Below are 13651 nucleotides of genomic sequence, written 5' to 3'. Positions count from 1 at the left end.
TAATTAGATTTTCATGTAAGACTTAATAAGAGCTAATCTCATTAAATAAAACAAACACACAAAATCTATTTGAATAATTTAACAAACTGGACCAACAGTAAATATCCTTGTGTGAATAAGTGCATAATGTGAAGTCTTACATTCAATAACTGGTGGGACCTCCTTGAGCAGCAATAACTTCAGCTAGATGTTTCCTGTAGCCGTTTATCTGTCTCTCGCATAGGCTTTTAAGACTTTTGGCCCATTCCTCCTTATAGAACTGCTTCTTGTCTGTGACATTTGAGGGTTTCCTTGCATGAACAGGTGTGAACTTTGGCTTGGCCAATCCACAGGGTGACATTTCTTTAGCCATTCTGTTCTAGATCTGCTTGCATGTTTAGGATCATTAGGATCATCTTGATGCATGACCCACTTTGAGCTTAGCTTCAGCTGATGAATGGACAGCCTGAGATGGTAACTATATATCCTTTAATTAATTAAGAAAAGACAGTTTTGATTAAGCGAGGGTATCACAGTAAAAATCGTAATTCCCATAATTATATTGGGGGTTCTTTTTATTCCTGGCACTAAAATAACAATTATAACTAGACTACACAGAACAAATTAAAAGAAATAAAGAGTTAAAAAAAGGTTCAGTAGTCACAATATATCATTTCAAAGTACAGCACAAGGAAACCTGGTATAATTAGAGTTTCAGAATAGTCCTTGATGTCTATAACACAGAGAAACAAGAAGTGGATCTTCAGTACTAAGCAAGGTATTGGTACCAAGCGACTTGTTTCCTTTGCCTGATTCTTAAAAAATTAGCCTCAGCTGTCAACACTTAGCTTGTTTCTTAACCTATAAAAGGGTTGTAGGTTAAGAAAGAAACTAAAATCGCACAGCCTATTGTATTCTGGTTTAGGAAAGACCTGAATCTTCTGGATTTGCCGCTGAAGTAAGTTTTAGAGGTCAAAGTTCTGAGAGCTTGAAAGAAAATTATGGCTGCACAGAAGGAGTTAGACTTTATATTTGCTGGTTTTGGAAGTGATGAAATACTTTTTAACCCTGTGCTGCATTCTGTGTATACCAGAAGAACATTTGTGTGGCTTGTTTTTCTGTAGTAGATAACATTATGAAATTGAAAGATCTTGGCCAGTAGTGACCCCCAATACTGTCACAAATGACGAATCAACTGACTGAACAACCAATCATCAATCCCAGGAAAGCAAAAAGCACAATACTGCATTTACACCTGAAAGGCCTTAAGCTCATTATGCAAGCTAAACATTTTAAGGATGTGAAGGGCCTATGGATTGTCATACTGTACCTGTCTCTGTGCAATATGATAGTTTGGAGACATGAGCAAAGCAAGTTTCACTTACAGTAAGTTCCATACAGAGCAATTCCTTCTGAGCAAATAATTAATCAAATGGCTGAGGTCGCTGCAATGCACAGAAAACTGAATAAACAAAACCTCTTTAAAATACAAAAACACCATTTTACCCAAAACCTTTTGTTTACCCATTGGGGAATACATTTTTTTTCAGAAATACAGGAGCTTTTACAGTACTGTATATTCCAAAACTGAAACAATACTGAACAGACTAATCCTCTACTTTACTAACCATATGAAAGCCTGTTAATGAAACTTCATATAGGTCTGTGAAACCCTGAGTATGTCTTCAAATACTCTCATCCTTGCATCCACCCACACCCACAAAGGCCTTCTCTAAAGAAGAGGCAGTGTTAGAACTGAGTCTCGCTCATTGGAAACAAGGCCAGCCTGTGCCTTTTATTTTAATCACACTGACATTGGAGGCCAGCCAATGTTTCAGGTTGGCTTCTGCTGGCTTTACAGTGTTTAGTTTTCAGCCTCCTATAGTACGGCAGCAATGCTCTAAACTAAATCAAGTGACAGGTGATAGGGCAGAAAATCAATAATGCCATGCACACTCTCAGAATATCAATTTTCTAGGTTTTCAGATAATGAACTCCGGAGTAACAGCAAATTGCCAAAACGCAGAGGAAAAGCTCATGAGCTCAAAATGGTGGAACAGTATCAATTCCTTTTTAAGCTGGCAAAGGAGACTGTCTGACTGACTGTTTCGAAACTGTCCCCTGAGCTCGCGCTGCAATGTACAGTATTTGCACAAATGTCAGTCCCCTGGGCATTTGTCTTCATTTTCTGACATATTTAACAAAGCCGGTCAGGTCTGATTGCACATTAGTTAGACCTGCAACAGACCAAAGCTGGTTTAAGAACCCAGAGTCTTCTCAAAACACACCTGAATTCATCACAACCTTGAGCCACAGTGACTTACTCTCAGGAAAAGCACTGAAGTGACAAATATGCTCAAAAACATAGTGCTTTATTTATAAGGCTTTAAGATGTTTACTCAAGACTGAAGGCTAGAACAATGGGAAACAGGTGTCGCAAGATACAGAAACAAAAAACATGAAAACCAAGGGCAATACTTTAAGCAACACAAATTTAGAATATTTTCCCCTTAGTTTTTCACAGCACAGCCTTTGTGTGTGTACTGAACCCTTTGTTATAATCTTGTTAGGGGTTTGTACTCACCCACTGTACCCAGCCACACACATATATTTTAGAGTGTACAATAATTTTGGTGTTCATGCCCTGAGGTTGTTGCTTCACTTTAATAAAAAAATGATACTCCTTAGAGCTGAAGCTGATATGTTATTTACTTGGCAAAGGAAACTGGCATTGTTGTGAGCCACAATCACACAATACTGCATTTAAAAAACAGCTATAGAAATTTCTCAGGCAAAATGTAAACCATAACCTTCTCTGTTTTATTTTTTCCATCAAATAAGTGGTCTTCTGGAGACCAGTGAAACTAAAGCCTCCACTTTTTTGGTTTGTCTGCATGCAGACAAAGCATAGTGCCTGTGAAGCCTTCTGTTTTTTCCTTCTGTGACAGAGCTCCTGCCACCCCTGCTGTGAGAACTGTGTTTGATTATAATGGGCAACACATAGACTGTCCACAACCCCAAAATCCATCTACTGTATAGTTAACCAGCAATACATGGATAAGAAGAACAGATCATCCCTAAAGGAGTGCTCTCAGATTCTTCACACAACAGCTCTTAGCTCTCAGCTAGATTGTTGGTTTCATAGACAGTCAGCTTCAAATATCAGAAGTATCTAAGAAACCAACTCAACAAGGGTCAAACCAGGCAACCGAACACAAACCTGTTGAACAAGACAAACACTAGAGTACATACCTGAACAAAACTGTTTGGTTAACTTAAACAACATTAACAGCAGGAATGGTTTTACAAATATGATGCATTAAGTCTGTTACAAGACTTGCAAGATCATATTTTCTAAGCCAGAAATTTGCTAAACACAAATTTGGAAAAAATAACAAATAAGCCAGTTTGAAACATCAATAAGAACGTTTCTTCAATAGCTGGCAGATCTGCCCCAAAAACTCCATTGAGACCAAGAGATTCATGGCCTAACCTGAGCATAAATCACAACACAGCTGTGGCAATAAAATCACAGGGCAGACATGGCAAAGAAGGGTCTTTAAATCCAGAGCTGGACAGCCATGGGTTTGTCACAGCAAATGCACCACTGCAGTCTGGGAAAACAGGCAGAAACATTTGAGTTTGGTAGTATATCCCGCATAAAGCTGTTATGCTTTAAAAGAAGAACAACTACTATTTGTTTCCATATACTGAATGGGTATATATAGGATAGTATATATACTGTACACCCATATACTACCTCATTACATTAGATTATTCATATTTGAAATTGATGTACTGTATATACAGTATAAGACTGTTTAACTCAGCAATATCTTTAAGGTTTGCTGCAGTGTCTTACAGTAGAGAATGCTCTTGCTGAACATACAGAAACACAGCTAGTAGACTGAGATGAGCAGCAGATGCCTGCTGGACCCGCGGCGAGTGTGCGGCGCCGGGCCGGCCGGTGCTTACCCGCAAGGCTGCCGGGTCTCTGCAGGGTGGCCGCGCCGTACAGGTCATGCGAGTGCTTGTACTGGTCGGAGGTGTGCACCAGCCGCTTGGTGGGGGACAGCGTGGCGTAGCTGCCCACGGCAGAGCTGATCTGGTGCAGGGGGGAGGAGGGCAGGCCCCCCTGAGCATTGGGCGGGGAGGCGACGCGCAGCGGGGAGGAGGCCAGGCCAGAGGAGGACACCACGATGTTGATGGGCGAGCTGGTGCTGTAGGACTTGGCCAGCCGGCTGGGGGACTGCTTGGGGGAGGACACCCTCTGCGTGGTGGCGTAGCCCGAGGTCTCCGAGGCTGAGCCCACGCGCTGCAGCTTGCTGGGCGAGCCGCCCTGCTGCATGGACAGGGGCGAGCTGACGCGCTGCGCGGGCAGGGTGGAGCTGGAGTAGTACAGCGCGGGAGGGTGCTGGGGGTCGGGCAGGTGGAAGGCGCTGGCGTGGCTGGGCGCGAAGGACTCGCGGGGCGGGGGCTGCGAGGACTCGCCCGCTGCCAGCTGGGCGGCGCGGTTCGACGTCACCTGGGAGGAGACAGGGAGCATTTACAATATCGGACTGAAACACCTCACCTTTCAATGACACTCGCACACGTTTCTTTCACTGGTCACTTTTACAAAAACCCTACAGAATCTGCAAAAATACGGGTCCATGTGTACCCTGACAGCACAGTTTTGGAAAACCAATGTTTCTCCCCTTCACTCAGTGCCAGGCAGGGAAGTGACTGATTGACCAACCACACCGGCATGCTGGTCCAAAAGGCAGAGAGCCTGGGAGCCTGCTAAACTCATCAGAGGAAGAGCAGGGCCAGCCTGCCACAGGACATCTAGCAACACATTTTCTTTACTTCGAAATAAAAACAGAACGAGTAGTGTGTCACCCTGAAGGTGCGCGACTCCAGCCCTCAAGGAAAGACTGCGGTGTTGTGTTATTTTAACCACACAACCACAGACTGGGAACATTTCAAACATAAAGTGATTACAAAAAGGAGTGTACTTTCTAAATTAATTTTTTTTTTGGTAATTGATGAAATTGCTATTGGTTTAAAGCAGAATCATACTTATATATGTCTCAATTCATTGTAATCCATTATATTACTGCAGCCAGAAAATAGTGCCTGTTCCCTGAAATTGTTACACATAATTCAATGCATTGTTAGTGACACATAAGTATTTCTTTTTAAAGCAGTGCTCCAGGCGAATTGAATATAGGGCAGCACATCAATTGAATCCTTATGGAAAACAACACCTTTAGGTGTCTCAAATACTTGGTTGGCAGTACAGAAAATGCGTATGTGATCTGCATTTTGTTTTTCAAGGATTTAAAGAAGTTTTCAAACATTTTTTTCTAACATAGGTGCAAAAAGTGCAAACGTTGTTTGTTCACAATCATTTGGAACAAACCAATTTACAAAGCAAATTCCAAGGCTAACATCTCGAAGACCTATACAAAACATATATATAATCAGAGGTAATACCTTATGACTACAAAACAGCAAACACCTCTGGCATTTACTCCAATAAAGGAAAAGCCAAACTGAAATAGTTTGTTTTAAAAAAATGTCCCACTTCTTGAGCTTATTTTATTATGTTTATTAAGCTTTAGCATATCTGAACATCCAGTGATGTTGTTTGTGCTATTCCAAACAGCTTCATTATGATTACGTATTTTGTAGGCATATAAAAAGTCACAGCACAGCTCAGTGAAGTTGTGAAATGAGTTGAATTCACAGACAGGCCCTTTCCTGAGAACAGCACAGGGACACAAACGTATCTTCTTCTGCTCCAAACGTGATGCTTCTGGAGATCCTTTTTATGATGCACACTCAGCCCCGGCCAACATTATGTGTTACCAGAAATGTCAAGACAGACCCAAAACTACTATCCTACCACACAATATCAAAAGACAGCTCAACAGGTCCGCCTGCCTGAATTCTACAATTTGACCGCTTACATTTTTTTTTCAGAAAAGCTCATGCCATATACACTCAATTCCCTACAACATTTTTATACAAACAATATATAATATAATACAATAGACCTATGTGAAAAAGAAACCAAGAAACCACAGTTTCTTATGGAATTCTACAGTTTGTACTAAAGGCTTTCTGGGTAAGTGAGGTCGACTCCTGAGCCTGGAGGCACATCAGCCCACAGATCATCCTGGTGTTTGTCATGTTAAGGGGACGGACAGGATGTGACTCTCCTCCAGATGGGGTGTGGATCCACGCAGAGCTCTTACTCACTTTCATAGCTAAGTGGACTGGAGCAAAGGAGGAACAGCCCTTACTGTCATAAACTGCCACCAGCTGGGACCCAAACAACCACCTGGTCCTAGAAGTGCAAAACTGTGATACTGTTTGCTGGGCAAAGGATTAAAATATGATGTATACATGTATTCATATAATGAGTCACCTGCAGTGGACTCTCAATGGATACCCTATTCAGGATAAAGACATTGAAATTCTTTGGGTTATGTCATTATAAGCAGACTGTTATACTGTGAATATACAGTATAAATTCAGTTTCCAATGTATTCTATTAACCTAGGACTGACTACCCTGGTCTCCTCAAGATATATTCAGAAGAATCACCTTGACAGCCAAACACCATTATGCCACCTAATTTGGCACTGCCTTGCACAAAATCTTTGCGTGATTGAGAAGCACAAAGCCAAGGCTTTTGTTATTTTTGCTGATCTGCTGAGAAAAAAAAAGATTCTCCTTTATTGTTAATTCCATCTATCTCAAATCAGACCCCCTGCAGAGGGAAGTGAATGAACCGTGAAGCACTCAGGACCCTGAACAGCCCCACCAGCGCAGAGATGAACAACACGAGCGAGACAAGATGAACAAGGAGAGGGAGGTTGCACACAGACAGGAGCATGGCAAATACAAAATAACCTGGCTGGTGCCTCTTATGGAAGCTGTTCCAATTTTCATAAACTCAAGGGTCATTGTGCAAAGACAGCACAGTGATCTACAAGCATGTCTTGCTGTGAAGTTGAGAGACTTCTCTTACATAAGCATACATAATGAACCACAACTAGCTTAGTGATTTTCAGTGAACACTTAACCCATTATAACTTAGATATAATTATTAACTAACATCAATTTGGAAAATGAGGCAGTACATAGTATTTGATACCCTTTTGTGGGAAATAAGCAGAGAGCTGAGTGTGGGAGGTGATTGTTATTTTCAGGCCCTTTACTAAAAATAAGAAGGCAGATTTGCAATTTATATATCTAGGATCCCAGGTTCAGTAGATCATCCGTGGCTGCTAATTGGTGAAAATGAATGTCTTCTAATAAGAGTTCCCACAGAGAGATTTATCAGTGCAGCCTCCTGATCAGCCTCCAGAAACAGAGTAGGCTTTAGGAACAAGTTTCTCAGAGGGCCTGTTTAATGAAATCTATCCAACCAAAGCACTGATCACTTTCTTCATCAAATTCCTTCCCCCCAGTTGTAACAGAAATCAAGGGAGCTCAGCCTCATCTCTCACACGTATTTAGAAGAGCCTGTAACTACTTAAATTCAGATTCACAGAGGGTTTTCAGAAAGCTTTAACAAAGGTAAAATTAAGGAATGAAACACATCCAATCACACAATGAAGCACTTGAGCACCAAATTCTTTCCAAGTTAATTAGAAGTCCCTTGAAGTGATGCAGACAGTTTCCTTTGTAATAAGGCCCTCTCCTCTCCCTTTATCTCCTTTTACTATACAAGAGAACTGTGCTTTTACATCCCTGAATTATTTAGTAAACTATTCCTTTCAGGAGCCAACAGAAAAAGCCTGTAAATTTACTGAAGGCTTTCACGAGACGCAATCTCCCAGAGTCTGAATCTGGCACATACCTGGTTGTAACTGTGGACAGCACCTCCAACTTGGCCGCTGCGAGAAGGGATCTGTGGTGCTGAAGAATCACTCAGAGCAAGGGTCTGGTTGCTATGGTAGCTGGCTGTGTACTGGAAAGACCCTTCTGGATTGGAAGTGAGCTGCAGTGCACTCTGGGAAAGAAGGCTCGGCCCTGTGTTGAAAGTAATTTAGAGCAGGCAGTGATGCAGACCTCAGTGAAGCAGAAACAGCATACATAATTTATCAGGAGAAGCTCAGAATGATTGAACACACGTGCTGCTCACTGTCGAAATCAGGACAGTAATAAAGGTAATTGGGAACAGCTAATTTTCTTGCTAGAAATTAACGAATATTTTGTGCAACTTATGATGATATCAGCTCTTTTTTTAGCTTAGCAAGTGCCAGGTCTCTGTTACAACAAAGTGGAGAGAGAGAATATTTTACCATTGATTAATTGACTCCAGAAAGTACAATGCAGGTATTTACACAGAGGACCCCTGTTTGGCTACAATTGGCACAGCTAAATTTTTTATTCCATAACAACTTTTACTTCTACACCGTAGTCAGGAGTCAAACTCTTCCTATGCAGGTTATTGCTCAGTTGTTTCTCCTAAAGATGCAGATGAATAGCACCAAAAAGAGCAAATTATAAACAGACAGAACAAATAAAGACATAAGGAACTGTAGACTATGGAAACGTTAAATCTTCGGCTTGATGTGAATAGTGGATTCTGGGAAAATCTGTACATTGAAAGGTGACAAACTACTGCTCCGCTAAATGTTCTTAGTTCTACTGAACTTTCAAGATTATTTTTGACTCAAGTGCTGTGCTGGAGACAGTATTCAGAACAGTCGGCCTAGTTCCCAACAAGCTACAGTACAAACAAATCTAAATGTATCCACATCATAGTACTACAGAAACACCGTTTGACAAATACACTACTTACAAACATTGGAAACCATGCATTAGTCATTTCTGAAATATAAGGAAAAAGAATCTTTCCCCTCATAAAGCTTGGTGGTTCCCACTGAATTCCTGCACTAGAATGATTAAAATCAAAATCCAAAACTGTTCTTTCAATGAATACTTCACTTCAGTGTGGGGCTATAAGATGAGAGGTTTTTCCAAAACCTCAAACAGCACTGAAAGAAGTAAATAATAATGAAGATGTGGAAACAATTTTACATTCAATAGCAAAAATCAGCTTTTCATTTAGTAAAAGTTATATCTCCACATTTTCTTAGTTTTTTCAGTAAGAAGAAACTAATGCAAAATTCTAACAAAGCTCCTTTTATTAATTTAATGGGAGTTTTAGATTTGAAGTTTGAAGTTAAGGGGTAAAAGGAGAACTCACAAACTGAAAGTCACAAGCTGGTAAAAAAAATGTCATTCTAAATGATGGAAGATCCGAATCCGAAATAAATTGCAAAACAATCCATACACATTCTAAAAGCAAAACACAGCTAAATATTTTAGCTTTGAAGGGTGCTTCAGGTTCGCAACCACAGGAAGGATTTAAGAGCATTTTACATGCCTCTTTAGACTTCAGCTTGAGAAAACAACATGAAAAAAAGCCAAATGGTTCAGTTTCATTGCAGTCATCAAGAGCCAAGATTCCAATTTAAAAAATGAAGACCTTTTAACTGGCAATCTTGGAGAAACCATGTGAAATAATCTTGCTTCTCCTCATAGGTATAAAAAACAACAGAAAGGGAGTTACCAAGGAAAATACTTACATTTTGAACTTATTTTAATGGTCATATATAACAGTAAACTCCAGGGCTTTGTACAGTTGGTCATTAGCCACACACCCACAAGCAAACATGAAGTAGTCTGCACTCAAGCCCACCTTCAAAAATTACGATCCCATTTCTTGCAATGAAAACTTACAGGGAAGAAAACTAATGGGGTCTCTCGGAAAACAATTTTTTCACAGGAAAATAAAATTTCTGTTAAATACACTGATAATAACAAAGAATACACTGTACTATTCAAAACTCAGTTTAAAAGAATAAAGTTTTATTAAATCTTGGCACATATTAGTTTTTCCTAACAGTGCAGAGCGATATTTTGTACAGGTAATCCAACTTTGTTCTGTAAGAAAATAAAGTATCTGCATGTACAGTATATACAGTGTATGTGTGCTACACTGACGACTCCACTAAGAACAGTATCAGTTCACTTTGGAAAATCTCAAGTGTCAAATTATGCTGTACACTGCCTGTAAGAAACAGTGTGAGTCTAGTCTGTGAGAAAAGTGTGAGTCTAGAACACAGCCAACTCAACCACTAATATTTTGGTTCCTTTTTTATTCTGAGGTAAAAAGGGCATGCTTGGACTTTGACTTTGGCCTTTGATGTTGGTGCATTTTTACTCTTGTTTCTGCCCAGAATGCCTGACTTGGCTCAACAAAACAGTTAAGACAGAAATGCAGCTCTTGTACTGAAAAGCAATGAGCAAACTTAGATTACAAAGGCTTCCTCAATGAATGGATCCTGAATTCAGCATTTTATTTCACTCGGTGCTCAAATCCACACTTTGAGTGCACAACACGTATCTAAGAGGGTTTGCTGTATGAGCCACAAAGACCTATACATTAATCATTTTATATTTAAGAAGCTGCTCAACTTGTCAAGTTCCTTTCTGAGTTTTCTGCCCTTTTTGGAGTTTCAGACTTATCATTCCATCCCATTCAACTAACTGAATATGAATTTGATTACCCTGTCTGGCTTACTTAAGATTTTATTCTTTTTTATATTGCCAAGGGAGAACCTGTGCACTTTAGTGTTCTTAAAAGAAAAGAGTGGGCCGTCTTGATCCTTTTGTGCAATACAATTCACAGTAAGACCCCTGACGCACGCTGAATTAGCAATGACAGGTATTTATCTTCAGAGAACCTTTTGTTACAGAACCACTTTAACCAGTATGTGGAAGAGGTAAAATTTCTCAGGTATCTTTCAAGAGAGCTCTTAATAAAGCTGAAGTGAATGTATTTGTATTTTTTAAAGACTGCAGAAGCTAATTTCTAGGATCAAAACACTAGCATCATAGTTATTTTGGTCTTTGCATAGAATATTAGTGTAAAGATTTCACAAAAATCTTTAAGGCTGATTATTAACAAAGTAACACATTTTTAGTAGAGAATCAGAAAGTGACAAACTGAGGTATTTTGTTTGACGAGCACCTGTAATGATGTGCAGAAGTGTGAGGGCTCTCACCATAAATGAACGACTAATCATTACAGCTATTTAATAATGCAGAAAAACACCACATGTTGCATATTATTATGGTGACAATCAAAATTCCAGGAGGAATCGCATTCCAAAAACAGATACATTCATCTAAGGAGGCATCTCGATTGGTTTTTGTTCTTGGATTATTAAGATCAATCACTAAAGCTAAAAAATCCTTCAAGACTCACCCTATAAACGTTAGGGTCCAATTAATCACAGCTTTGCTAAAAACACATTATATCTAGACATGAAAAAAATGCAAAAAACAAATTCAATCGACACAAAGGCATAAAAAGCCTTACTTTCAGCAGAAGAGTATCCTGGAGGGTCAAGGATGCCCGACTCCTGGAGGGACCTTATGCAGGAATCCACAAGTTCCAAGCCTGTAGTCAGTTCATCTTCAATGTCTTTTTGGCCATCTGTAATCCAAAATGTAAACCTCGTCATCAAAGCAACCGGCGCATTACTGGAACAACACAATGACTCATGGAATTAGCTCTGATCTCCCAAAAGGAATTTTGTTTTTGCTGTGGTCACATTCTGAAATAAATGTCCTTCACCTTGCCTGCCTGCTTGCACTCATTACTGACACATCCTGTCAAGGAGTATAAAAGTTGCCTGCCAGGGGCTTATACAAGGGGTTTAAGGCAAAGGATTAACCTCCACTGTAACAAAAACAATGAAACTATGCAGGGGTCTGAGGTCTCAGCATCACTGATATAAGTGATCCTAATGCACAGTTTAGATCCATATACAGCAACCATTCCGATAGCCGTGTTCTCAGGGAGCTAAATGTTAATCTTCAGATGACTTAAACACTCCCACAGAGCCAACAGCACGTTGATTTAAAACCCACGGCACTTCATTTCTTTTAAAAATGATTCTACTTCCTCTCGCTTTCAGCGCTATACGCGGAGCACATTTGAGAAAGGCTTGATACACATCTCTCCCTGGGCCCTGGGCGGGGCACTTGCGTGCCTGTAACATATCAGCACAGTACTGCTGTCATGAAAGCACTACAGACCCAGGACCTGTCAGTCACACCCTCAAAACAATATCCGCAGCACACCTGGACACCTGGAGTATGTGTGAGAGTATGAGTTTAATGTAACACAATCAACAGGCAGTTTATTTAATAAACTTTAATTAAAAAATATTGGATAATACAGTATAAAACAATTACTGTATGGACAGTATGTACATTACCAGCTTGGACTTGGGGTGGACAGGGAAGACTATGTGAGAGTGAAAGGCTGCAGACACACAGATTATTAACTAATTCACAGATTGCACTCTTCCATCTACTGTATATACAGTATGCTGCGTATAAAAGGCACATAAGCTTCCACATGCTTGTCTGCAGTATGCCCTTGTTAACTACTGCCTCCGTCTAAATGAACCGCAATGAAGTTGCTCTGCGTGCGATACACAGAGAATACTGATACAGGAGGAACTGTTTCAGACTTCCCGCCATTTCTGTCCCGGCCGAAGGGGAAGCAGCTCTGTGGCGACCCTCTCGGAGCGGGCGGCCCAGGAGGCCTGGCAGAGAACTGCTTCGCTGTGTGGCAGGGGGGTTTTGTGAGATTGGATGTTTCCCTCTCTCTCCGGCTCACACGTGGATGCACCAGTGAGGGAGTAATGAAATAAAGAGCTCCAAACTGGGAAGCCGAGAAGATAACTCTATACAGTATATATATCTGTGTGTGTGTGTGTGTGTGTGTGTGTGTGCTCACGCACGTATTAACTCCTGAACTCAGAATTTTACCTTGGGTATTCCAGCGGAACGGCTCCTCTGTTGAACTGGAAGGAAAAGGAAAAGAAATCCCATTAAAAAAGTGCCCATTCAAGTGTAATGCCTGCGCACATCTGTCACTGTGGAGAACACCATCATCATCTGACGGTGCACACCGCAGAGGCAAACAGCCCAGCCAAAGCCACTCTGCTCATCCGAGTTTCCTGCAAGGAAGCAGAAGATTTCCCATTATAATGACACACTATGCAAAGTTAGACAGACGCAGCGAATACCAGTAGCACTCTGCTGTAATCGCATGTTCAGTCAGTATAAATTTGGGTGGCTAGTGAAGCCTCTCCTTTCTTCCTCACACTTCCTGTAGCAGATCTTCACTCCAGCAAGGCGAGACGTAGCTTACAGAGGTAACAAACCTTGCCTGCGTTGAGGTAATGGACCAAAATACAAGGTTTACTTGAAAGTGCAACAAATCATAGCAGGAGAAATGTGTTTTGATCTGCATTTTTATCAGTCTGAAGCCTGAAAGAGGAGCCGCACAGAGCAGATGTTTTAAAGATTCCTTTGCTTGTATGGGGTTACGTGTCTACCCCTGCGTATCATCTGTGTGTACACACACCATATATAAACCCAACACACTACACAAAAACCTCCTGCAGCTAAACGTGCTTTTAATTGATGTTACTTTCTTCTTTTGAAATCACAATGATTCTAGCATCCACTTCATGCCTCTATCCCATTTTTACTTTTCATGGGCAAAATGACATTAAAGACATTCACTTTTGTCAGTAGCACATCACAATGAGCACACACTTATGTTTCATGTGTTAGCTTG

At 40.6% G+C, this 13651-nt stretch overlaps 1 protein-coding gene across 1 annotated transcript in view; it reads right to left on the bottom strand.

Annotated features, from left to right (window-relative positions):
• The window catches only part of LOC148833189 (catenin delta-2-like), a 313017-nt gene that overhangs the window by 151264 nt on the left and 148102 nt on the right, over window positions 1-13651 (bottom strand). Inside the window, exons 4-7 of the mRNA XM_088918834.1 lie at window positions 12835-12869; window positions 11372-11488; window positions 7835-8007; window positions 3955-4504 (exon numbers count right to left, since the gene is read on the bottom strand). Of these exons, the coding sequence (XP_088774960.1) occupies window positions 3955-4504; window positions 7835-8007; window positions 11372-11488; window positions 12835-12869 (875 nt within the window). The remainder of the gene's footprint in view (window positions 1-3954; window positions 4505-7834; window positions 8008-11371; window positions 11489-12834; window positions 12870-13651) is intronic.

The sequence above is a fragment of the Atractosteus spatula genome, chromosome 6 (genome assembly GCF_055471065.1).
Source record: "Atractosteus spatula isolate fAtrSpa1 chromosome 6, fAtrSpa1.hap1, whole genome shotgun sequence".
Classification (NCBI taxonomy): domain Eukaryota; kingdom Metazoa; phylum Chordata; class Actinopteri; order Semionotiformes; family Lepisosteidae; genus Atractosteus; species Atractosteus spatula.
This window is presented reverse-complemented; position numbering and strand designations above follow the sequence as displayed.